Source organism: Myotis myotis, unplaced genomic scaffold (genome assembly GCF_014108235.1).
Source record: "Myotis myotis isolate mMyoMyo1 unplaced genomic scaffold, mMyoMyo1.p scaffold_m19_p_18, whole genome shotgun sequence".
In the NCBI taxonomy this organism is placed as follows: Eukaryota; Metazoa; Chordata; class Mammalia; order Chiroptera; family Vespertilionidae; genus Myotis; species Myotis myotis.
This window is the reverse complement of record NW_023416322.1, coordinates 31618243-31641610: the sequence shown is the minus strand read 5'-3', so window position 1 is coordinate 31641610 and position 23368 is coordinate 31618243. Positions and strand designations below refer to the sequence as shown.

General features: G+C 53.0%; 2 protein-coding genes across 6 annotated transcripts; one reads left to right on the top strand and one right to left on the bottom strand.

Moving 5' to 3' along the window:
• Nucleotides 1–1083: 1083 nt before the first annotated feature.
• S100A9 (S100 calcium binding protein A9) lies at nt 1084–3598 on the bottom strand. Of its 2 annotated transcripts, XM_036343652.1 has the most exons (3): nt 3439–3598; nt 2906–3076; nt 1084–1518 (listed from the first exon to the last, which is right to left on the bottom strand). In XM_036343652.1, exons 2-3 carry the CDS (start codon nt 3047–3049, stop codon nt 1204–1206), a joined length of 459 nt encoding a protein of 152 aa, XP_036199545.1. In that variant the 5' UTR covers nt 3050–3076; nt 3439–3598; the 3' UTR covers nt 1084–1203. The 2 variants fall into 2 exon arrangements, with proteins under 2 accessions (XP_036199545.1, XP_036199544.1); XM_036343651.1 differs by lacking the exon at nt 3439–3598 and having other exon boundaries at nt 2906–3117.
• A 7206-nt stretch (nt 3599–10804) lies between these two features.
• Nucleotides 10805–20941, top strand: LOC118673441 (peptidoglycan recognition protein 3-like). Of its 4 annotated transcripts, none has more exons than XM_036344205.1 (9): nt 10805–11045; nt 12360–12455; nt 13703–13810; nt 14725–14926; nt 15124–15242; nt 16210–16362; nt 18328–18526; nt 19596–19714; nt 20591–20941. In XM_036344205.1, exons 2-9 carry the CDS (start codon nt 12407–12409, stop codon nt 20767–20769), a joined length of 1128 nt encoding a protein of 375 aa, XP_036200098.1. In that variant the 5' UTR covers nt 10805–11045; nt 12360–12406; the 3' UTR covers nt 20770–20941. The 4 variants fall into 4 exon arrangements, with proteins under 4 accessions (XP_036200098.1, XP_036200097.1, XP_036200101.1 ...); XM_036344204.1 differs by having other exon boundaries at nt 10805–11082; XM_036344208.1 differs by lacking the exon at nt 13703–13810.
• The last annotated feature ends 2427 nt before the right edge of the window (nt 20942–23368 follow it).

The following is a 23368-nucleotide window of genomic DNA, read 5'->3' as shown; positions in this document are numbered from 1 at the left end:
ACTCTGGACTGGTCCCTCCCCACTCTGCACCTGGCTTTCTTCATGGTAACTCGGGGGATGGATGCCTGTGGATCTTTCTCCCCGACCCCAATGCTGTCTGTCTTTTCTCTGTGGAAGGACAGGGCAGGGCAGACACCTTGGTCTGGGCTGTGGTCTTTGGAGGGCGCACCCCAGCCTGGAGATGAACTGGGAAAGGGCACAGGCTGGCGCTCTCCGGCCACAGGGCAGGGCTGGTGGCAGGAGTCACTGGGATGTCTCTGAAGTGAGCAGTTGGGTCTGGAGGCTGTGGAAGGCGGAATCAGGGAGCCAGGCCCGACTACAGGCTTTGCAGAGAAGTGCCTGCTGACCTGGGGCTGCAGGAACCTGGCCACCTTGGGGAGCTCAGTTTGCTCTCAGGCTTGGAACCAGGCCCGACAGGCTCGCTGGACCCAGAGTCCAACCTCCTCACGGGGCTGCTGGGCATGGGCTGGACTTCCCGACTTTCACCCACGTGCACACCTGCCCCAGTGTCCATGGGGAAGAGGAGAGACCCCTCATTCAAGAGGCACCAACTGCTCCCGTGGACTCAGAACTTCATTGATGGACAAACATCCCCAACCTGGCCCTGTCTCCAATGCCCAAACTCTAGGGCTCTCCTCAGACTCAGCCTGTCCAGGGCCTGTCTGAACCTCCCAGAGGCACCAGGTTCCAGCCACAGAGAGACGGCAGTGTGGGCAGCATTGGTGAAAAGGGCTGTGCCTGGGTGGGTGGTGTGGTGGCGGCTGGCATGTCGAGGGGATGGGGTGCCCCCTTTTCGCTTTCTGCGGTGGCCAGGGCCCATTTGACAGGTTGCACAGGGAAGTCCTGAGTTGGGCTGGGGTGACTAGGCCCTAAGCAGCAGGGCCTGAGGTCAGAGGTGAGAAAATGGTCAGGGAGGCGAGCGCAAGGGACTCAGAATAGGACCACGTTGTTGAGGCTTCTCCTCTTGTGACTGTGAACGAAGGGCTGAATGAAGGGGCTCGGCCCCGGGAAGGGGCATGGAGTCTAAGCCAGAGCCCTGGGAAGGACAGGCTGCAGAGGGGGTGGAAGGAGTACACAGAGCACTGGCTTGGAGGAACTCTTTATTCATCTCAACCCCAGCCCTGCAGCTCAGGCCACCGCCTCAGCTGTGCGCACACAGCCTGGGGCCCTGGATTGGCAGGGACAGGGTGGCCTGCCTCCTGATTAGTGGCTGTGGCCGTGGCCATCATGGCTGTGGCCGTGACCATCATGGCTGTGGCCGTGACCATCATGGCTGTGGCCGTGGCCGCCACCCTGGTTGCCACCCTGGGTTTTGCAGGGGTTGCGGCCAGACGCCCCGAAGCCTGGCCCATGGGTGTGGCCGTGCCCCTTGGGGGTGTTCTTGTGCATCTCCTCGTGGGAGGCCTCCGTCAGCCTGCCCACCAGGGTGATGAACTCCTCGAAGCTCAGGTCCTTGTCTCCGCTGGTGTCCAGGTCCTCCAGGATGTCCCTAATGAGTGCTTCATTCCTCTTCTCCTTCTGCGGGTTGGGAGACAGGGTGGTCAGGGCTGGGGGTGGCCAGGGCCAGGGGCGGGCAGCACAGCCAAAGACCCGATGGCAAAGGCACTGGGAAACCCGGCTTCTGGGCCTCAACCCCAAATTAAAAATGACCGTTGACGGGGCGCCGTTTACTTTCCAGTTATCCCGCACACCGCCCGGGGCTGACTCAGAACCGGTCTCGTCCCCTCCCCTCCGCTCCTGTCCACTCGGCCCGGCCCCTCCCTTCCTTGCCTCTCCCTTCCCTCTCACAGTCACAAATTAGTGACACTCATTTCAACCTGTGTAGCAGGAAGCACTTGAGGAAAACAAGATGATCGGGCCCTTGTGTAAGGACAGGGAGCAGCGTGGGTGCTCCGTTGACCCAAGGGTGAGATAAAGTGTGCGGAGGAAGGCACGCGGAGGTGAGGATCTTGGCGAGGCAGAGCGAGCTCCAGCGAGTCCCAGCTATGCCACTCGCTGGCCTGGGCATGGCAGCTAAGTCCCCTCCAGAACCTGGGGGTGCCCAGCTCCTCTCCCAGGCCTTCCCTCCTGCTATGCCTCTGCACGGTCTATTCTTTCTGCACGCTTGCCATTGCCTTGGGGAAGACCAGTCATCCAATGGGTAGCAGCCCATTGGCAAGGTCCCAGCTGCCCCACCTGGCCTGTCACTGCCTCTGGAAGGGGGGGGGGGGGGGAGGGGCAGGCACAGGCCTCACACGGAGGAAGCTTCGCCAGCACCACCCTCTGCGGTCTAGCCTGACCCAGCGTCCTGCTTGCTGAGGTCCTCACTACGGGGAGCTGTCAGCATCCCTAACATCTCCTACTGTGGCAACCCCCCACCCCACCAGGTGGGGCCGGCTCCAGGTTGGGCTGGCCACCTGCCCCAGGACATCGCTCCAGGAGTGGACCTGAGACGTACCCAGGTGCGCCACCCTTCCTAGTCCAGGCCTCTGTTCCCCAAAGTCCCCAAAAGTGTAAGGAAACAGAACAGGTCTGCTGGAACCAAGCCTTCTTTTCCCGAGGACTGCCTGATCCCTTTTAGATCAGTAAGTACATCACACGCCCCGAGTGCTGTGTACAGGCTGTGCTGGGTGGGGCTTTGCACATGCCCTGGGTTTGTTTCCTACGGGAGATCCAGATATCAGAAGGGTGCCCTCGGGGCTCCCGCCTCCATCTGGGGCTCAGTCTCCTGGCTTCTGCCAAGGCTCCTCCCCCCACAGTGTCTCTCCTCCTCCCTCCGCTTCTCTCCTCTCACACATTCAGGTCTCAGCTCAAATGTCACCTTCTTGTCTACCTAACTAGTCGCCTCTCCCCCGCCCAGTCCGACTCTCCCCCAGCTTCTCTCTTACTTCCTCTCGGCACATAGTGGCCAGGAGTCCAGCCCTACCTTGAGGAAATTAGGCAGCTCCTTCTTCACCAGCTGGCTGAATTCTTTCTGGTTCAGTCGGTCTGGGTGCCCCAGGCGCGTGGAGTACTGATGGAAAATGTTGATGATGGTCTCGACGCTGCATTCCATCAGAGTTTGCGACATTTTGTCCTTGTCTTCCTGTACTCTGAGCTGAGGAGAAGCAAAGGGTCAGGTGCTTAGAAGAAAAAGCCTTCCTAGACACCTCCTCCTGGCTGCTTGCAGAAATGAAGCGGGGGGCGGGGGCAGACACAGAAGAAAAAGAAAGGGGCATTGAACTGGGAAAGGACCCTGACCCAGACATGGGAGAAATAACTTTTAGAATATCTGGAGAATGTAAAAAAGCAGAGGATTTGAGAGCAGGAGGCTCCAACAGAATGAGAAGGAAGCTTTAAAGTGAGCAGGTTAATCAAGGAGGGCTTCCCGGAGGAGGGCTGGAAAGGCAGATGGGTAGCGGGTGTAAAGAAAGGCTCGGCAGGCAGGCTGCTACCCAGGGAAGTTGGCAGCTCACTTACCTAAGCTGAAGAGTCACACAGAGGGGTTTGACGGCGTCTTGTGGGCCCAGCATTTATAGGCCTCTCCTGGCCAGAACACTCAGCCCTCTAGTGGGAAGATTGCCTCACAGGTGAGCAGTGTGGTAACCCAGACCTGGGCGGCCAGGAAGGGGAACTAGGGTGGAACAGGAAATGTCCACACAGATCTTTCTGTACTTTTGTGAATTTCCCAGTTTCTGGCCTGGAGCTGGTTGGGGAGGAAGTTGCTTGGTTAGTTCACTTCCCCTTCACCCCACCCCTGCCCTCCCTGAGCAAGCTGCCTCTCCTCTGGCACCCCTCCTTCTCTCTGACCCCAACCCCCTCTTGTTGAGGGACCACTTCCCACCTGATAGCCAGAGGCTGGTGATGGGCTGAGGACCCCTGGGTGGGGGCGGACCCACTCTGCCTCCCCAAAGTGGGCAGCCCAAAAAGGATGGCTGAGCCTTCCCCTTCTTGGGTCTGTGAGGGGCTGGAGTGGAGGTCTTAGATTCACAGGGGGTGAATCGGGGTCAGAAGGGTAGGGGGTGGTGTAGGGTAGGGGGTCAACCTCTCAGATATTGCAAATGAGGAAACTGACACCCAGAGAGCTGTCAGAGCAAGGCCACATAGCTGGCTGGTGACAGAGCAGGAGTTGGGCTCAGACATCCAGGTTCCGGGTTAAGGGTAATCGGATTACACCTCCCTCTTGTAGTCTAAGTGACAGCTCCTTGGGGCATAGGCTGTCAGCATTATTCATGTAAATCCTGCTCCCAACATGAGAGCCACACCCTCAAGAGTTTATAGCATCAGGACAACTGTTTTGATGTAGCCTCTTGGACAAGCCTGCCCGCTCCAGCTGCAAGGCTGCAAACCTCCCGTAGCTCCCCCTCTCCCAGGGAAGAACGGCCCTGCCTGGCCTGATCAGCCTCCGCTCCACGAGCCCTTGTCTTTGGTGCTCTCACCCCAGGTGTGCCCTTCCCCCATGATGGGGTGCAGTCCTGATAGGGGTACAAGGATAGGTTAAACATGATTGTTATTTTTTCCTCCTCTTCTCTTCCTCTCTCTTTCCCACGCTTTTACTAACAGACCGTGTAATTGATGAATCAACTGTCTATGCTTAACCTTATGTCCTGGTGAAGATTTTGTTGCAATTGTCAGTTGCCAGACCAAAACAGAGACTTTTAACCCAGCCCCGAACTCACACGCCTGGCCACCAGAAATGTGGACGCTGATCAGTTAGGTTTCAGAAACACCAGGGTAGCCCAGTCGGTATGGCCCAGTGGTTGAGTGTTGACCTATGAACCAGGAAGTTACCAGTTCGATTCCCAGTCAGGGCACATGCCTGGATTTTGGGCTCGATCCCAGTAGGGGGCGTGGAGGAGGCAGTTGATCAATGATTCTCTCTCATCATTGATGTTTCTATCTCTCTCTCCTTCCCTCTTCCTCTCTGAAATCAATAAAAATATTTTTTGAAACATGAAAAAGAAACACAGGGTGATCCACACCGGATCCCCACTTGCCCTGTTTCAGAACTCTGACCATCCTGATCTGGGGACCATAATGAAGGCATTCAAGACCCAAGACCCTGCAGGGACTCAAATTCCAAGGCTGCAAATCACCAGAACCCCTATACCCCACGTTCTCCGTCCACATTCCCTTCCCCCAATTCCCCTATATAAGCTTTCCCCTAAGAAGCTTACGGAGAAGGTGGATGTTAGGGTTTTTACCAGTCACCTTCCCAGATATCTGGCACTGATATTATTAAATGTGCACCTGTACTTCCATCCCCAGCTCTTTGTCTGGGTGGTGACAGGTAGCTTGGACACTGGACTCAGTTGACATCCGTTTCAGTCCTGCCCACCCTGCAGGGCTCAGTTCAATGCTACCTGGTCCGGGAAGCTGCTCTGTTCCTCCCAATGGGAAACAGTCTCTTTGCTGGGCCAATCACTCCCCGCCCCCACTCCTGGCTCTCAGCGCTTCCTTTCCTGGAGTGAAGGCATTTGCAAATTCTGACCTTGTCTGATCACTGCCTGCAGATCCTAAGGGGAATCCGCGTTCATGTTCATGTCCTCCAGGGCTTGGCCCAGGGAGACCTCACATTTGCTGAAGGATCATGTCCTTACTGGCACCCCTCCCCATGACCCAGGAAGTGTGTCTAGAGAACCCACTCTAAGGACCTTCCAGCCTCTCCCTTTCATCAGGGAAGGTAGGTTCCCCGGGTCCACTTCCAGGAGTCATTTTGTCATGTTCTCGTGAAGCCTCCCCTCACTGCCAGGCCCCTCCTGGCCACACTGCCCTCTGAAAGCCGGAGGGAGCCCGTGTGCTGCCCGCCCTGGCCCTGAGCATGTTCTGTCTTGCACTGCTGACATGGCACATGGAATAGTTGTTTAGAGTTCAGACCGGCTGTGTGACCCTAAGGCAATTCACTAGCCTCTCTGGTTCATTTTCCTTATCAGTAAAGAAAAGATCATTACAGGAAGAGAGCTAAGGTCGGGCATGGCACAGTGCCAAGCACACAGCAAGTATGTAATCAATGTTTGCTGAATGCATGCTTGAATGGATGTGTTAATCACCTGTGAATGAGTGAACAGTGCAAGTCTGGCTCAGGAGTACGTCTGGAAATTTCCGGGGATCTCCCTAATGGGGCTGGCCCTCTATTGTTTGAGCTGATGGAGGAAGCACACACTGCAGCAAGGAACCTTCCCTCCTCAGGCTGTTAGGAAATCTTGTTTCTGGCAATCCCAGCAGGTACCTGGGCACCTCTCTTCTGTGCGCCCACAGCGCCCTCTGCTGTCTCTATTGAAGCACGTTTCACCCTTGACCGAGGCTCTCAGACAGCTTGCAGGAACAAGGTAACCAGAGGAAGCTGGTGAGGCTGGCTGGGCCCGAGAACATCAACAGCACCACCTGCAGGGCAGCTGTGGCAACTGACACTAGGGCAGGGTGAAGACTGCGGTGAGTGGGAGCCTTCCTAACCAAGGACAGCTGGCCCACAGCCTCAGGCCACGGTGGCCACCTGGGAAATGGGAACAGGTGTTGCTGGGCCCACCGAAGGTCCAGGAAATAGGAATTCTATGTGAAAACTCCTGCTTATAAAATTTGTCAACTGGTTTTAAAGGGAAACAGGACACGGACAAGGATGCATGGTGTGTGGCGGACAGAGCATGATGCAGCGGGCGGTGTGTAACCTCCGCTGGGCCTCGGGGCCCTCATCATCCCTGCTCTGTTGCCTGGCTCACCGCTGCAGTCCCAGGGCAGGGCCCGGCGGGGTGGGCACTGGATGAACGTTTGTTGAATGAATAAATGCAGGAGCACACGACCGCAGGAAGAAAGGAGGGACCGTGAAAGAACAGTGCTCCGTTGCCCTGTGACTCTGCAGTGCCATGGCTTGTGACCATACAGTGTTGATTCAGGATGAAAGGAAAGTGAGGGTGGGCGGGGAGACCAGGAGCAGCAGCTGGTGGCAGGGAGCAGCTGGGCAGGGCTTTCAAATAGACAGGATCCCCTGTGGGCAGTGGGTTCCCTCGTGTCTGAAGGCCACCGCAGGCCCCAGGGTTCCAGGCTAGCCCAGGCTCAGGGGAGGCCAGGGCTGAGCCGTGGAGGTCCTGACCCAGGCAAGCTGCTGTTAGCTCCATCAACAAGTGCCCCACCCCACCCCCACCTGGCCTTCTCGCTGCAGTCCCAGGCCAGAGGTTGGAATTATGGGTGGTAAGAAGAGGGGAAACGCAGAGCCTCCTGCTAGGGCATAAATTGGGGCAATATTCCTGGTTCTGGACAGTGACTCTTGAGGCTACCACTGGGAGAAAAGGTATGGCTTCCTTGGCTGTGTTAGGAACAAATCAGTGCACAAGTGAGAAGGCAAAGCTTCTGTAACCCCACCCCAACCATTGCACCCCTTCCTCTCCCCTTACCCCTTCCCCTCCCACAGCCCTTCGCCCTCCCTGAGCCCCTGCTGTTGTCCTTCAGGAAGTTTTTCCCCTTCTGAGTTGTCCATGTTATAGCAGGTGTCACAAGGGGGGTGTAATGCCGGGCACACCATGGGCCTTCCCTGGGCTCTGCCTCTAGCCTGTGGGAGGGAAGCTGGCTGAAAGCTCACAGTGGACTGAGGGCCTGGAAGCTAGGTTCTAGTCCTAACTCTGCCCGACTTGCCGGGTGGGGTCTGGAAGCTATTTCCATGTCGGGGCTTCTGTTTTCTTGCCCACTCCGTGTGGAGGAGAGTCAGCTGGCCTTCGGGTATTGTCTAGCGCTGACGGCAGGTTTCCATGGGATGTTGGTGGGCCCCATGAATGCTGTAGGCCTGGGGGCTCACCTGCTGCTCCCCAGCAGGGGAAGGCAGGTCCCCCTCCCCACAGGGCAGTGGAGCCTGGGGCCCAGCCCCTTCCAGCTGCACTCAACCTGCTGACTCTTCCTGCAGCCCCTGCCTTCCTCCTTGCTGCCCTATATCTTACGGAACCTAGTTTTTGTCCTCATGAAGTCCCCGAGGTTCCAGATTCTTCCAGAAATTTCTGGCGACTATCTCAGTGTCTGTTGTTGGCTCCCTCTGCCTCTCGGGAATCCCTTGGAAGCATAGGGCCCTGTATAGACAACGAAGGGCTCGCACATACTTGACCGTGTCGGCATTTTAATTGCCGGCCTTTGGGTGGGTCTCGGATTACCCTCTCCTTGAGCGTGGGGGTTCCCGTGCTTTCTCAGCCCTGGATGGTAAGCTTGGCCTATGAGAGACAGCTGAAAAACGTTTGCAGATTAACATGTGACTGCCTGGATTTCGATGCTTGAAGATTGTTATTTCCTGTAATTAGGAAGTAGTGCGGCATAGGAGAACGCAGAGAAGGAGGAAGTGGGAGGTTGTGATGGATAGGAAGAGGGGGGAAGATTCCCAGAGTGCGTGCTGCCCCCTTGTGGCCTTCCTGCATCAGGACAGCTTGTGCCAATCCTTGGCCTGGGTTCTCAATCTTTCTGTTCTCAAGCCTTTTTTGCACTTGAGTTTCTCAAAAAGCTTTTGTCTCTGTCAGTTACGTTTATTAATATTTATAAATTTAGCATTTTAAAATACTTATTAATTCACCTAAAATAGTATTAGTAAACTCAATTTATAGTAACACATTTTTAAATTTTAAAATTCAAAATAATTATATTTTTTCAAAAAAATGCCAGTGAGAAGAATGACATAAATAAAAAAAATTTTTGCACACCTCTTCAATATATGGCTTAAAGTAAGATCGTTGGGTTCTCATATCCACTTCTGCATTCAATGTATTGTGTATGTTGTTTAGTTTGAAAATAGGAAGAAAATCCAGCCTCACACAGATAAGTAGTTGGAGAATGGAGAAATATATATTAACTAGAGGCCCGGTGCACAAAAATTTGTGCACTGGAGCGGGGGGGGGGGGGGGGGCTCTCAGCCCGGCTTGCCCCCTATCACATGCTGGGAGCCCTCAGGGGATGTCCTACTCCCTGCTCCCTGCTCCCCTTGGGGAGCGGGCCTAAGCCACAGTCTGGCCTCCCTTTGTGGGAGGTGACTGAGCTGATCAGGGGAAGGCACCAGCCCCATCACCGCACTGTTGCAGCCACTGCCAGTCACCGCAACCACCAAGGTGTTTTCATCAACACGGACTCCAGTCCCTTCGCCATGAAAAAATGACAACTTTCTTTAGGCATTTTCAAATGTGTCTTTCATGGGATATGACCTTTCTTTCTTTCTTTCTTTCTTTCTTTCTTTCTTTCTTTCTTTCTTTCTTTCTTTCTCCTCACCTGAGGATATGTTTCCATTGATTTTTAGAGAATGTGGAAGAGAAAGGGAAAGACAGAGAGAAACATCAAAGTGAGAGGAACACTTTGATTGGTTGCCTCCTGCACGAGCCCTGACCTGGGCCTGGGCCAGGGAGGAGCCTGCAACCTAGGTACATGTCCTTGGTCAGAATTGAACCCAAACCCTGCGGTGGGCAGGCCAAGGCATTATCCACTGAGCAAAAGTAGCTAGGACAGGATATGACATTTCTTAGCCCTCCAGCAGCGGACCTTCCTTTTTTTCTCCAGGAGTGTGGTAAAAATCTCTAGATCACCTATTTGGATTCTTATTACCCAAGTTACTAAGAATATTACCAGTGGCATACAGGGAGCTTAGCCAAGGAGCAGTCAGAAAAGGTGTTTCCTCTGTAGTTCACACCAATTGCCAGCTCGGCCCTTGCCCAGGCCTAACGCCTCTGGCCGAGTCATTAGGCCTGGGCAGGGGACCCCAGCTCCTACAATCCTCGGCTCCGCCCCTGCTCCCCATGATCCCTGGCTCTGCCTCTGCTCCCCGCCATCACCGGATCCCTCCCTGCTCCCCACCATCGCTGGCTCCTCCACTGCCCAGGCCTAATGACTCTGACCGAGGTGTTAGACCTGGCCAGGGGACCCCCAGCTCCCCATGATCGCTGACACCGCCCCTGCTCCCCGCAATTGCTGGCTCCACCCCTGCCCAGGCATAATGCCACTGACTGAGGCGTTAGGCCTGGGCAGGGGACCCCCAGCTCTCCGCAACCTCCCACTCCACCCCTGCCCAGGCCTAACGCCTGTGGACAAGTCATTAGGCCTGGGCAGGGGACCTCCAGCTCCCCGCCATCGCCAGCTCTGTCCCTGTCCAGGCCTAACGCCTGTGGCCAAGGCGTTAGGCCTGGGCAGGGGACCCCCAACTCTGCTCCTGGTCCCCACGATCACTGGCTTCACCCCTGCCCAGGCCTAAGGCCTCTGGCCAAGGCGTTAGGCCTGGGCAGGGACCTCTCAGCTCTGATTGCAGGCTCCAATAGCCGCTGGGTGCCGACATATGCAAATTAGCAGCCATCTTTGTTTGGTTAATTTACATACTCATCTGATTGGCTGGTGGGCATAGCGAAGGTATGGTCAATTTGCATGTTTGTCTATTATTAGGTAAGATAGTCTTTAAATATCATCATGGATATTATTTTTAATAATTCCCCCAAACTCAACAAGCGGAGGTTTCTTAAAGGTTAGGTGCAATGTGGCATCTGAAACCATATCAATGAATCCTTTGTTCTCTGTCCAATTAGAATCCATTGGTCTATCAGGAAATGTGAACAGGTCCTTTAGCCAAGCATGACTTTGTAACTTCATGGGTGGTCATTTGAGAAGTGATCATTCACTGAGTTATTCTAATTTCCAATGCTGACCCATTTCAGATCTATACACAGGGCAGGAAGTTCCCAGATGTGGGACAGGACTCCCAGGGCCCATGGGCATCCCCAGTGGGCTGGCTTCCTGAGTGCTGGGGTGAGGAAGGAGCGCAGGGAGCTTGGGCAATCATGCTCTTTCCCAGGGAGGAGGCACCTGGCTTATTCACAGGGCGGGTCCCTTCTCTCGACCGAGTCTGGCTTCTCCAGTCCTTCTCAGTGCTGTGGAGGGAGCAGGCTCGGAGCCTCAGAACTCTGCCCTTCTCTCCACCTTCAATAGGGACCTAGCTTTCCTCCTCTCTGGGAGGCCAGAGCCCCAGGCTCCCTCCCCAGGAGGAGAGCTCTCTAGTGAAGGGAGAGTGAAGGGCAGAGGAGGCAGCTGCTGAAGGAGGGCAGGGCAGAGGCCAAGCCCGAAAGAGAGGAGCTGCCAGCCAATAAGGGGTGAGCTGCCTGCACCCCGAGCTGCATGAGATCCCAGGTATTTCTGTGTGTGGGTGCGAGTGTTCTTTCTTGAAAGGATCTGGACTCTATCAGGTTAAAATGTTAACAGAGTGAAGAAAGCTGCCTTGATCTCCCTCCCCTCTTGAATCCTTTCTCCTAAAAAGAAAATTTTCTCTATTGGCTGTGGGTCCTGGGTTTACTGCTACCCAATTTCTTCTCTTTCTCTCTAGCCCTGAATCTGTATGTATTATGTCTTACTTGCCTCCTTTTCTGAGGCCCAGTTTCCTGATGGTAAGAGCGGGTATTGTAGGGCACTGTGAGGAAATTTAATGAAATGTCTGTGGAGTCTTTACAAAATACCTGGAACATAGGATATGATCAGTAAGTGGTAATTGTTACTGTAATTAGCATCTGTCAGAATTTTGGGGAGTGAAGTACCCCATAACTCTGACTCTTAAATAGAGCTAGAGATGAAGCCAGTCCTACCCCTATTTATAGTTTACTGCTTCTGAGCCTCATTGTGTTCACTTATAAAAGTGGGCTTAATAAGATCTTATAGGAACTTTTAAGGATCTATATATATAAAAGTCTAAGCGACCGAACGACTGAATGATCGGTCGCTATGATGTGCACTGACCACCAGGGGGCAGACATTCAACGCAGGAGCTGCCCCCTGGTGGTCAGTGCACTCCCATAGTGGGAGCACTGCTCAGCTGACCAAGGGCGCTAGACTCTGGGCTCACAGCTGGCAAGTGCAGCTGCAGCAGAGCAAGCCTCTCTCACCTCCGCAGTGGCAGGCACAGTGGGGCCGGGATGTATAGGAGCAGCATGGCGCCCAGCCCAGGCTCGGGCTCCTCCCAGGCCGCCTGCCGCTTGGTGCATTACTACATCCCTTGAAGGGTCCCAGATTGAGAGAGGGTGCAGGCCAGGCAGAGGGACCCCACCAGTGCACAAATCCAGGCTCCGGGCCTCTGGTTAAATATAAAATCAGAGAACTAGATGTAAAAACATCTACAGCTACTAAAGGGTTTTAGAAACTGTTATTGTCTATACTGGAAAGCCTACGATGAGGCATTGTGCTCCCCTGAGGCATCAGAAGCTCCCAGGGTCACAGGTGGTGGGTGAAGGTGGTGGCTAGACAGAGGTATGGGTGCCCTCACCTTTCCTGATCCCCAGCTGAAGGTCAGGCCCTGTGTTGGGGACCATGAGAAGCCTGGCCAGGTGCTGGCCTGGGAGGCAGACAGGGCACCATGCAATGGTGCGCCCCACTTGAAGAGTGAGAGCGGTTGGATTAACCATCAGTGTCTCTCCCAGGGCCGTGGTCCACAGTCTTCTCATTGGTGTTCCGGGACCACGTGGGGATGCTGCTGTGGCTGCTTGTCTTCTCGGCTCTGAGTCTCCAGGCCTGGGGTATGTTTTTTTCGTGGGGTCAGAAGTGCTTTTGGCATAAGCCCCAGCTGGTTTCCCTTGCAAATTGTCCTCTCCAGGCTTATCACTCTTCCCCACCAGTCCTATGTTCCCCTTTCGAGCTCAGCTCTGGTCCCTCCTCCCTGCTGAGATGGGCTCTAGTTCTCAGTCTCCCCAGCCTGCCCAGCACACCTCATCTTCAGCGTCACGGTCATGGGTGTGACTTTACAAAAGAGCAGGATCTCAGCCTCTGTGGAGACCCTTACTGACCTTGTCTTATAGACAGAGAAACAGGCCACACTGTGGCAGTGACAAGGGCATCTGTCCATGGTCGTCTGACAACTTTGGGGAGGCTGCAGAGTGTAGTGGTTATGAACATGGCTATGGAGCCAGGCACCTTGGGTCAGAATCCAAGTCCATGGCTTAAAACCTGTATCATCTTAGACAAGTCATTTAATTTCTCTGAGCTTTAGTTTCTCATCTGTGTAGAAGAAGTAGCTAAGTTGCTTTGCTTATCTTATAAAGTTGTTTTAAGTCACAAACCTGACAGTGCCCTTGAAAATGTTTGGTAACCTTCAGAGCTGGCCTGTGGGAGGTGATGTTGGTGACATTGCTGGTTCTAGTGGTTATTGATCCCATGACCTCAGATGCTGGCCAGGCAGAGGGGGATGAGCCATGTTTGTAATGACTAACCCTCAATTAATCCTATCGAAAACATCTAGTTTGTGAGGGCAGTCACAGCAGTTGGAAATTCTCTATATTTCTAGAACCTTGCCTGGACCAATAGGTTGTGTGTGTGTGTGTGTGTGTGTGTGTGTGTGTGTGTGTGTGAGAGAGAGAGAGAGAGAGAGAGAGAGAGAGAGAGAGAGAGAGAGATTCTGATCTATTAATAGGTAAGTAGGTGAACTGGTAAGGGCTGAGCCACTCAGATAAGGGGATGGAGAGACTGCAGAGCCCCTGGAAAGGGGGAGGGTTAGGGGAGGGTGGGAACCTGAAGGCCTCACTGGGGCAGATGTGAGAGGCTGAGGCAGGGTGAGGCCTGAGACCTTTCTGCCTTGTTTCCTGGAGGAAGTCAGGGGACTTGGGGAGACTGAGAAGGGGGACTGTGGAAGGTTGGGGGGGAAGGGAGAGGGTGCTGGGGGTGGGTGGGGGGTGGGGGGTGGGGGGTGGGGGAGCAGGCAGAGCCCATGCCTCTGGGGTGGTCCAGGTGTTCTCTGAGAACTAGCACCAAGCACAATGTTCCTTTGTAGGGTACTCCCCTCAGTTCTCCTGGAATGAAACCCAAGCCAGAGAAGTGTCAGAGCGGCTTGTGGACCTGTTTGTGGGCATCTCACAGCTAATTCGCAAGGGTCGCAATGGTGAGCTGACTTGGGGTTGACTGGGGCTTCTTAGGTGTCCAGAATGTTCCTCAGGACTTCCCTGCGGCTGGTGGGTGGGTGGGGTAGAGTCCCAAGAGGGGCATTCGCCAAGGAGTGGCATGGAGGACTTGAGCCCTCAGGCAAAGGTGAGGTCCGGGCAGGGGAGAAGACCTGGGGAAGAGATCAGGCCCTGGTTCCCAGAACCCAGCAGTAGGGTGGAGACCCCCTGCCCCTCAGAGAGCTCCTGGAGTCCCCAAGATGGACACAGACAGGGAGCCTCGGGGAACCTGGGGGCCTAGTGGGCCTCTCACAGCCCTGCCCGCAGTGACTTTTCATTTGAAAGAGAGGAAGCTACATACCTGATGCTCATGGGGCTTCCTGGCGCTCTGGACCCGGGGCTCCCTAGTTTGAGGGCAGTGGCGGACTTTCCTGAGAGTCACCTTGCGGGGGAGGGGCAGGCCAAAGACACAATCAGAGACACAATCAGAGTCACGGGCAGTGCCAGTGAGGACAGCACACCCTAGGCATCTACGTGAGGCCTTCAAGAGAAGGCAGCTCAGGACCAGGGTTGGGTGCGAGTGTTGCTGGGGCTGCTTTCTGAGGCGGAGGGTGAAGCCGGCCAGAGAGGAGTTAAGGGTGGATAGCTTCCAGGGAAGCACAAGAAGCCAGTGTTTGGAGAACAAAGCAATCTGACTTCCACGCTGAATACAGAGTCCAATGAGGAATGTTTTTAGCCTAAACAGACTATGGAGATGCCAAGGGGCGGCTGTGGGTGGCGAAGGCCTACCCCAGGGCTTGTCCCATCATCAAAGGGCAGGAGAGGCCCTGAAACAGGAGGATGAGGGTGGCGTGGGCAGCGGGCCAGGGGAACTGGGTAAGAGCTGCTGCATGCCATCCTTTCGTTCCCTCTGCAGATGCCCCCACCATTGTTTCCCGCAAGGAGTGGGGAGCAAGATCTCAGACTTGCTGGGCCCAGCTGACCCCCCCTGTGGCCTATGTCATCACACAGCAGCTCACGGGGATGGAGTGCCAGGAGCAGAACGTTTGCAGTGAGAAGCTACGGGGCCTTCAGGCCCATTCCGTCTACACCAAAGGCTGGTGCGACTTGGCCTACAAGTAAGAGCCATACTCAAGTTACGCTAGTCAAAGAGATTCTGACCAGCGCTTCTCTCTTCTCCCATCTTCCCTTTCATGTTGCTTTAAATAAAATAAGTACAAAATGTTAAAACACAGCTGCCCCTCCTTCTGAGGATGGGTGAGAGGGTTCCTGTGACCGGTATTGGCCATTCAATCCACATGTCCTTGCCTGGCAGCTTCCTGATTGGGGACGATGGCAGGGTGTATGAAGGTGTCGGCTGGAATATCCAGGGTTTGCACACCCAGGGCTACAACAAAGTCTCCCTGGGCCTCGCCTTCTTTGGCACCAAGGAAGGTAACAGTCCTCCCCCTGGACCCTCTGCTGGAGCGTTATCTATACTCTCTTCCTTCGCTCATCGTCTCCACACTCCTCTCTTTTCTTTCTCTTTTTTTAAAAAAAATTTTTTTATAGAATTTATTTGAGCCAAACTGACCACCTCTGCTGGGGAGCAAGATCTCAAACGTTCCCCGCACGCCTGTCGTTTCAGCCTCCACCACACTCTCCTGAAGTCCTTTCCTCACTTGGACTCGATGGCGTGGCGTCCTTTATGTCCTCTTCCACTTCTCTGGTCTGCACTCTGTGAGGTTGCTGACGCCACCAGTGAGCTCACAGTGTTGCCGTCACCTCGGTGTCTGAGGTTGTGTGACACTGAGCCTGCCCAGAGGCAGAAAAGCAAGCCTTCTCTCTTCCTCCAGTGGCTCCCTTTGGGAGGACCCACCGAGAAGCAGGCAGGCAAGGAAGTCTGAGGAATGTCCTTTGTAGGTGTTTACTCTGTAAAACAGAGGAGAGTGCAGGGCCAGGTGGAGTGGAGAGCTAGTAGATGAAGTCACAGCATGGACCACAGAGGTGTTTCTGTGAGAGTTATATGAGTGAACGGGTGAGAAGAGCAGTTGCCACATGCATGATTGTGGGAGCTGCTAAGTGAGTACTGTCACACTTTTCTCCATGCGAGGTGTACCTGACCTGGTCAGGTGGGCCTCTCTTTGCATGTAAATTGTATTGCCTCCCAACGCTTCCACCTAGAGACAGAGTGGATACAAGTCTTAGTTTGGCCCTTGAAAGAGGTCACAAACTTGGCCTCCAACAGGTGTCCAAGTAGTTCTTTGCCTCTTAGTACCGCTGTCCTAGCTACTGGACCAGTTTCCTCTCTTCCCATTCATCAGTTATTCAGGCTCAGGAGGTAACCTCACCCTCTCTCCAGATCTAGACCAGATTGGAGTCTCTTGCTGACAGTTTGGTGATCCATGTCATCCTTTTTCAGGCCACAGTCCCAGCCCGGCTGCCTTATCAGCCGCAGAGGACCTGATCTTCTACGCCATCCAGAAGGGACACCTGTCCCCCTGGTATATTCAGCCACTACTCTTGAAAGAAGAGATGTGCCTGGCCTATCAGCAGCCAGCAATGCCCAGGAAAGGTGAGGTCCTCCATCCCACCTCCTCCCCCTCCCAGTGACACCCAGACACCAGGGAAGGTTTTTTTTCCTGTTGGTGTTCATCGATTTCTTGGGACCCAGAACACCTCATGCCGAGATCCAGAAAGTTCTGAGAGGGTACCTTCCTGGCCTCCTCTCCTTCCCACTGGAATGATATGGCCATGGGGCCATTCTTGACACCAGTATGAGTGCACACATTTTCACTCCATCAACAGGTATTTACTGAATACCAGACACTCTTCTAGGTACTGAGGATACAACCATGAACAAAACAGACAGCTTCACATTTCAGTGAAGAAAGACCCAAAATGAAGAAATTGACAAGTAAAATGCATATGATGTCAGGTGGCAGGAAGGCTATGGAGAAAAACAAAGCATGGTCATGGGGCAGTAAACATGTATATATATTTGTGTATACTATGTGAGTACACACACACACAAACACACCTTTCTAAATGCAAAACTCAGCCAACCTGCAACATGACCCAACATTGAAAAAAACCTGACTTCACAGATTATGCTGACATCAGAGTGAATATTTCAAGAAACTGGATAATAAAAATCATAACCTATTTTGGAATGAGCAAGTAGCAGCCTAAAACCAGTACAATTAATAAGCACTTTCAATAGCTTAGCACATTCTCTGCTAAAGTGGATCTTTTCTTGGACTCAAGGAGATATATATATATATATATATATATATATATATATATATATATACTGTATATTAGAGGCCCAGTGCATGAATTTGTGCACTAGTGGGCCAGGCTGAGGCAACCCACCAGTGCATGATTGGGGCCGGGGAAGGATGCAGGAGGTTGGCCAGCTGGGGAGGGATTGCAGGAGGGCTCCAGGAAATGTCTAGCCCATCTTGCTCAGTCCCGATCGGCCAGACCCCAGCAGCAAGCTAACTACCAGTCAGAGAATCTGCCCCCTGGTGTTCAGTACACGTCATAATGAGTGGTTGAGTGGCCTTTGCGTATTATTAGCATATTATGCTTTGATTAGTTGAACAGCTGACTGGATGACCAGACACTTAGCATATTAGGCTCTTATTATATAGGATATTGCTCTTTACTCAAGGATATGTTTGATTGATTGATTGATTGATTGATTGATTGAGAGAGAGAAACATCAATGTGAGAAACATCGATTGGTTGCCTCCCATACATGTCCTGACCTGGGATCAAACTCGCAACCTAGGTGTGTGTCCTGATTGGGAATCAAACCCCCAACCTTTCCACGTTTGGGATGACACTCTAACCAACTGAGCCACCCAGCCAGGACAAGGATATTTTTGTTATTTTCTTTTTAATTGAACATCTCTAAATAAAGTTTTTCTTGCTTTCAGACAAATGCTATCTTCAGTAATGATAATCTCTTCACATTTGTAGTTCTTTATAGATTTCAAAATACTGTCATATACATGTGATCAGTTCAGAGATGCTGATTTCTGCATATTGGTCCTGTTACATAAAAAGCACACGCACTGCATGTATTCGCAGTGCATATTCAAGCATGGAGGTGCACTTTGCTTTTTGAACAAAATGGCCATGACGCTGCGATCAACGGTTCTTCCCCTTCTGCTCACACACCGGTTTCCATAGTTGTAATCAGAACCTGTAGATTTTTGCCTCTGTCCATTGGCTACAGCCCCTTGACCCAGACAATCCCTGTGTGGCCTTTTCCCGAGCCCCCCAGCTGAACGCATGTTAGGATATTCCCCTGGTGCCCGAGGGTGGGGAGACCGAGGAGCAGCCCTGGCTGCAGTGGTATGATTGTCCATGTGTGGGCACAGGAGCATTCCCATGGCCTTGGTTTTGTTGTTGTTATGGGTGTTTTTTTTCCAAATTTACTTTAAATTTATTTTTTCCATCATCTTTTATCCCTTCTATGCCCTCTACCACCTCCACCCACCCATGGTCTTGGTTTCTCACCTCACCACAGCTTGCCCCAGCATCATCCCACGGTCAGAGTGGGAAGCCAGAGAGACACACTGCCCTCAAATGAGCCTCCCAGCCAAATACGTCATCATCATCCACACGGCTGGGACGACCTGCAACACATCCGCAGACTGTCAGACTCGCGTCCGAGACATACAGTCCTACCACATGGACAGACTGGACTTCTGTGACATTGGATATCAGTAAGTGAGGTCAAGGCTACAGGAAGGCAGGCTGGGGGAGGAACCGACATTACTGAACCCTTCCTTTGTACCAGGGGCTTTACATAAGGCAGCGTCTTTTATTTGTGCAAGACTCTGGGCTATCATTCAGACATGGCTAAGGGTTAGCTATCTCTCCTGGGAATATTCTCCTCTAGGGAAGACTCTGAAAAGAAGACATCAGAAGCAATAGTGATAAACGCAAAACTGTGAGCCCCTCATGGAAGACCATTGAAGGGTTGTGCCTTTTTATGTATCCCCTTCCAACACTGAGAGACACAGGCCCTGCTCAGCCTCTTCCTCCGTCTGGCCCAACCCCAACTTGCCCCCTCTGATGTTAGAACCCTGCAATGCCTCTGGTACTGTTACTCCCCTTTATACACATGGGATCTTTTAACCTCTCGGGGCCTCTTTAGCCTCGTCTCTACAATTGGGAAAACGATACCATATCTACTTGAAGATAGAGAGCGAAATCAGAATGTTCTCTTTTTGTCCCTTTAACGCCTGATCTATCATAAAAAACTCATTGAGCTAATGGAATAGCAGAAGCTAAATAGAAGATGCCTTGGCATTTCATAGAAGGGATGTAAGGTTAGAGGATGACAAATTGCAATCATTCATCTATGACTTAATCACAACAGCTTTTGCAAATTCTCAGGGAAGAGGACATTTCAAGAAGAGAGTGGTGACGTGGGTCAGTGTAATCTGGATCAAAAATATGTTTCCACCGTACTAGCGTTGAGGCGGTCATTGGTCACCTTGGGGAGGTCAGATTCCGTGGCATTGTGGGGAGAAAGTCCATGTTCCAGTGGGGGACTGAAGTGGCTGTTATTATTGCTTGTCATGGTCTGACCTCACTTCTCAGGTTCAGAGATTGTGATTGTCTTTTGGTTTTTGCTTCTCTGTTTTGTCTCTGTGCACATTGGCACATAAGAAATGTTCAGTCAACATTTGATAAATGAATGGGAGAATGAATGAATGATTCAAGGAGTAAATGAAGCCAATTCTTCTTCCAAGAGTGACTTTCTCCATTTTTCTTGCCCACTCCTAGCTTCCTGGTGGGCCAGGATGGCGGTGTGTATGAAGGCGTTGGCTGGAATATCCAAGGCTCTCACACCTATGGATACAATGATATCGCCCTAGGAATTGCCTTCATAGGCAACTTTGTAGGTAAGGTGTGAGCATGGGGCAGTGGGGTTCGGGCAATGAAACCTCCTGTGGAATGTCAGGGGAGCATGGGGGGAAAGGCAACCTTGTGGTGCCTGACAATGTCAGGGGTAAATTTTAGCTTTCAGGAACTCAATACAGGATGCAGGTCACCCAGGAGTCCCTCCCGGACAGAAAGTTTCCCCCAAATCCACCCATCCCCATTCCCAGTTCCATCTGTCTTTATAACCAGGCCCTAGAACAGTGATGGCGAACCTATGACATGCGTGTCAGAGGTGACACGCGAACTCATTATTTTGGTTGATTTTTCTTTGTTAAATGGCATTTAAATATATAAAATAAATATCAAAAATATAAGTCTTTGTTTTACTATGGTTGCAAATATCAAAACATTTCTATATGTGACACGGCACCAGAGTTAAGTTAGGGGTTTTCCAAAATGCTGACACGCCGAGCTCAAAAGGTTCGCCATCACTGCCCTAGAACATAATCTTTTGCAAACTTTGGTACTTATATGGCTCAGTCAGCAAATGCATCCTCTTCCTTGGTAACCATGGCAACAGTGTTGAGGAGCATAACTGCCTTCTATGGCAGAGTGAGGACAGTCAGTGGTGCCCTGTCTGCCTCACGGTGCCTGTGGAGAGGTGGTGTGCTGTGCTGTGGTTCTCACCCAGCGCAGTTCTGAACCTTCCAGAAGAAGCTTTGCAAAGAGGAATCAGGGAACACAGTAACCCTGTTTTCTCTCTGTGCCTGGCTGCCACAGATGAATTTGTTGGCTATGGCGGGGAGTGGGGGTTGGGCAGAGGTAGATTGGAATGCAGATGCTTGCCCCTGCCCTAAGCAAGGCTCTGATGGTTGGTGGGGTATGTGTTTTTGCAGAAAAGCCACCCAATGCCGCAGCGCTGGAGGCGGCCCAGAGCCTGATCCAGTGTGCGGTGGACCAGGGGCACCTGGCTCCCAACTACCTGCTGGTGGGGCACAGTGACGTTAGCCAGATCCTGTCTCCTGGGAAGGCTTTGTACAACATCATCAGCACCTGGCCTCACTTCAAACAGTGAGGGCCCGGCAGGCTTTGGTCAAGGAAGCCGTGAACTCTCCACCTCCATCAGCACTCAGCAAGGCCTCCTCAAACCAACAACACTGCATGGTCTGCAATACTGTCCTCTCAAAGTTATGCACTTTTTATTGGTCTTAAAGACACAGTCAAAGTAAACTCAGCACACAGCCTCACTGCTGCCTCTTCTGCCTCATTCGTGTAAAGAGATCCTGCCCAGGTCCCCTTAATCATTTAAAGTGTTGAACTCCGGCCCCATCACCCTGCTCCAGAGGGTTGTTATGAGGATGAAGTGAATTAAATGTGTTAGGGTCTTAGAATTTTCAGTTGGCCTAGAATAGTGGTTTCATTAAAGTCAACAGAGGTATTGTTACTGTTGTTGCTGTTGTTGCGATTGTTGCTACAACTCTCCTGTGGATGGAAGGATTTGCCTTTGTGGGCACCTGTCTCAGCTGCCCTGGGGGAGTTTGGCAGGATGAACGCTAACCTTGATATGAGCAGGGGGCAGCCTGCGGGGCCACAGGTTAGGCAGGTGTCAGGGCGCCCCTGTCAGTGTGTGTGTGTGTGTGTGTGTGTGTGTGTCTAGAGCTCATCTTGTCAGTTGTTTTTCACAATCATAAGCTTGAAAAACCAAATGATGCCAAATGAATTTTCTTTGGTTCCAGAATAGAACACTAACCTGGATAAGCCCCCCTATTTTACAGAAAATCCCACCCAAAGGGCACAGACGGCCTGCTCAAGCTCACCAGTGAGCTAAGGAAAGGGAGGAACTCTCAGATTCTGGGCACGGCACATTCCTAGCACCCCGCTGGTCAAAGGCGCTTTATGGCCCCTCCTTTTATGGCAGAATGAAGTAAACCATCTTAGCAGCATTTAAGTCTCTCCACACTCTCACTCCAACCCCTCCTTTTCCGCAGAGTGAGCCCAAGTGGGCAATTCACCGGCTCACCTCCTGGGCTTGCCAGTACTGGGGCCGTGGCCCACACTGTCCCGCCTCCCTCTTGGCCTCTCCAACTCCACCAGGAGCCCTTCCTGAAGGCTTCCTGCTCCTCCAGACCGGAAATGACACCCCCTCCCCTGGGTGCCCATGGACTTGGCCTGGTCCTTCTGGTCACGCATCCTCCTCCAGACCTGGACTTCAAGGCTGTGCCTGCACCTTCCTGGTGGCTGTATCCCCAGGTCCACCGCAGGCCTGGATCACGAGGGAGTGGGGGGAGGTCACCGATGTGTCTGCACAATGGAGGGGTAAGATCCACCCCGCAGGGTGGGGTGAGCAGAGGCAGTTCTTCCCCCAGCTGTTCTTGGGACATTTGTCACCGAGTGGAAAATCCCAGGTGTCCGCAGGCTGCCTGAAACCCACCCACACTGTGGCCTGTCAGATTTCTCACAGGTCAGTCCCATCCGAATTCCAGGCCACCCACCGCTCCCACTCTCCCCGGCCCTCACATCAGTGTGGGACTTGAGGGAAGACCCTCTCTGGGGCCCAGGTTCCCCCACTCCCATCAAAGGTTTCTGTGACCTTCTCACCTGTAACTGGTAACCATGGTAACCGGTAACCGCAGCCTGGAGGCAGCAGTGGCAGCTGGCCCATCAGGAAAGGTTTTCCCCGGAGGCCCCTGCCCGCCTTCTCCCTGTGCCCACTGGCTCTTCCTTTGTCTCCTTGGCTTTCTGCCCACATCTCAGGCCCCATTCAGTGCCTCTGTCTCTACCTCTGCCTCCCTTGCACCTCTTTGCTGTCTCTCACATTCTTCCTCTCAGGCTGCCTCACCTGCTGCCCCTCAGTGCTCCTCATCTCCTCTCTGCCTGCCCTTCTGCGGCTGTGGCTGGTCCTGTCTTTGCCTCCCTCTTTTGATCTAGAATATGGCAGCATGGGAGTAACAGTGGGACAAGGGGGCTGGGACTCCCACCAATGGGCTTCACTCAGCCCCCCAACCAAGCCCTACCTGTCCCAGGGCTGCCAGGAATGTGGGCGGGGCGGGGGGGGGGCGGGTTGGAGGGGGGGCAGAAGGCCAAGGATGAGGCTGCTCTGGGGAAGGTACATATTTCCCAGAGGCTTAGTCACACAGCAGTGGGACAGGTGTGTTTCTGGCCCAGCAGGTTCTGCTGGGCAGGGCTGGCTGAGGGCAGGGCCTTGGTTAGAAGAGCAGGTTCCCAAAGAGGGAGGGTGTTATTACCTGGGAGGGGTGGTGGGGGCGGGAGCTCCTGGGAGGTGTAGCAGGAACTCTGGGGGACATTCCACAGGGGGCTGGAGTGAGAAGTGCCTCCCCATGGTACCATGGTAGGGACCCGAGGATTCCCCCTCAGCATGGCCCAGAGCACTTGGTACCCAAGACTGATGTTGCCAGGTGAGGGAAGAGGGACGTATTTCTTGCTCATCCTCCAGTGCTCAGCTCACAGGTTCCTTCTCCCAAGAGTCTAGCTTTTGACGCTCCTGGGTGAGCATTCTCCTATTCTGTTCTTCTTTGGCGCTTGTTCTTTGACTCTCTCTCTCTCTCTCTCTCTCTCTCTCTCTCTCTCTCTCTCTCTCTCCAGCTTTTATTGTCTGACTTTCCCACTAGATTATAGGCGCCACGAGGGTAGGGAGCGTGCTTTCACCATTCATG

Bases quoted from the DNA above. Each gene is read 5' to 3' on its own strand.
- S100A9 (XM_036343652.1), bottom strand. From the start codon at position 3,049: ATGTCGCAAACTCTGATGGAATGCAGCGTCGAGACCATCATCAACATT. The intron at 1,519-2,905 runs GTAGGGCTGGAC...CCCAACCCGCAG, and splicing joins AGCTGCCTAATTTCCTCAAG to AAGGAGAAGAGGAATGAAGC.
- LOC118673441 (XM_036344205.1), top strand. From the start codon at position 12,407: ATGCTGCTGTGGCTGCTTGTCTTCTCGGCTCTGAGTCTCCAGGCCTGG. The intron at 12,456-13,702 runs GTATGTTTTTTT...GTTCCTTTGTAG, and splicing joins TCTGAGTCTCCAGGCCTGGG to GGTACTCCCCTCAGTTCTCC. The intron at 19,715-20,590 runs GTAAGGTGTGAG...GTGTTTTTGCAG, and splicing joins CTTCATAGGCAACTTTGTAG to AAAAGCCACCCAATGCCGCA.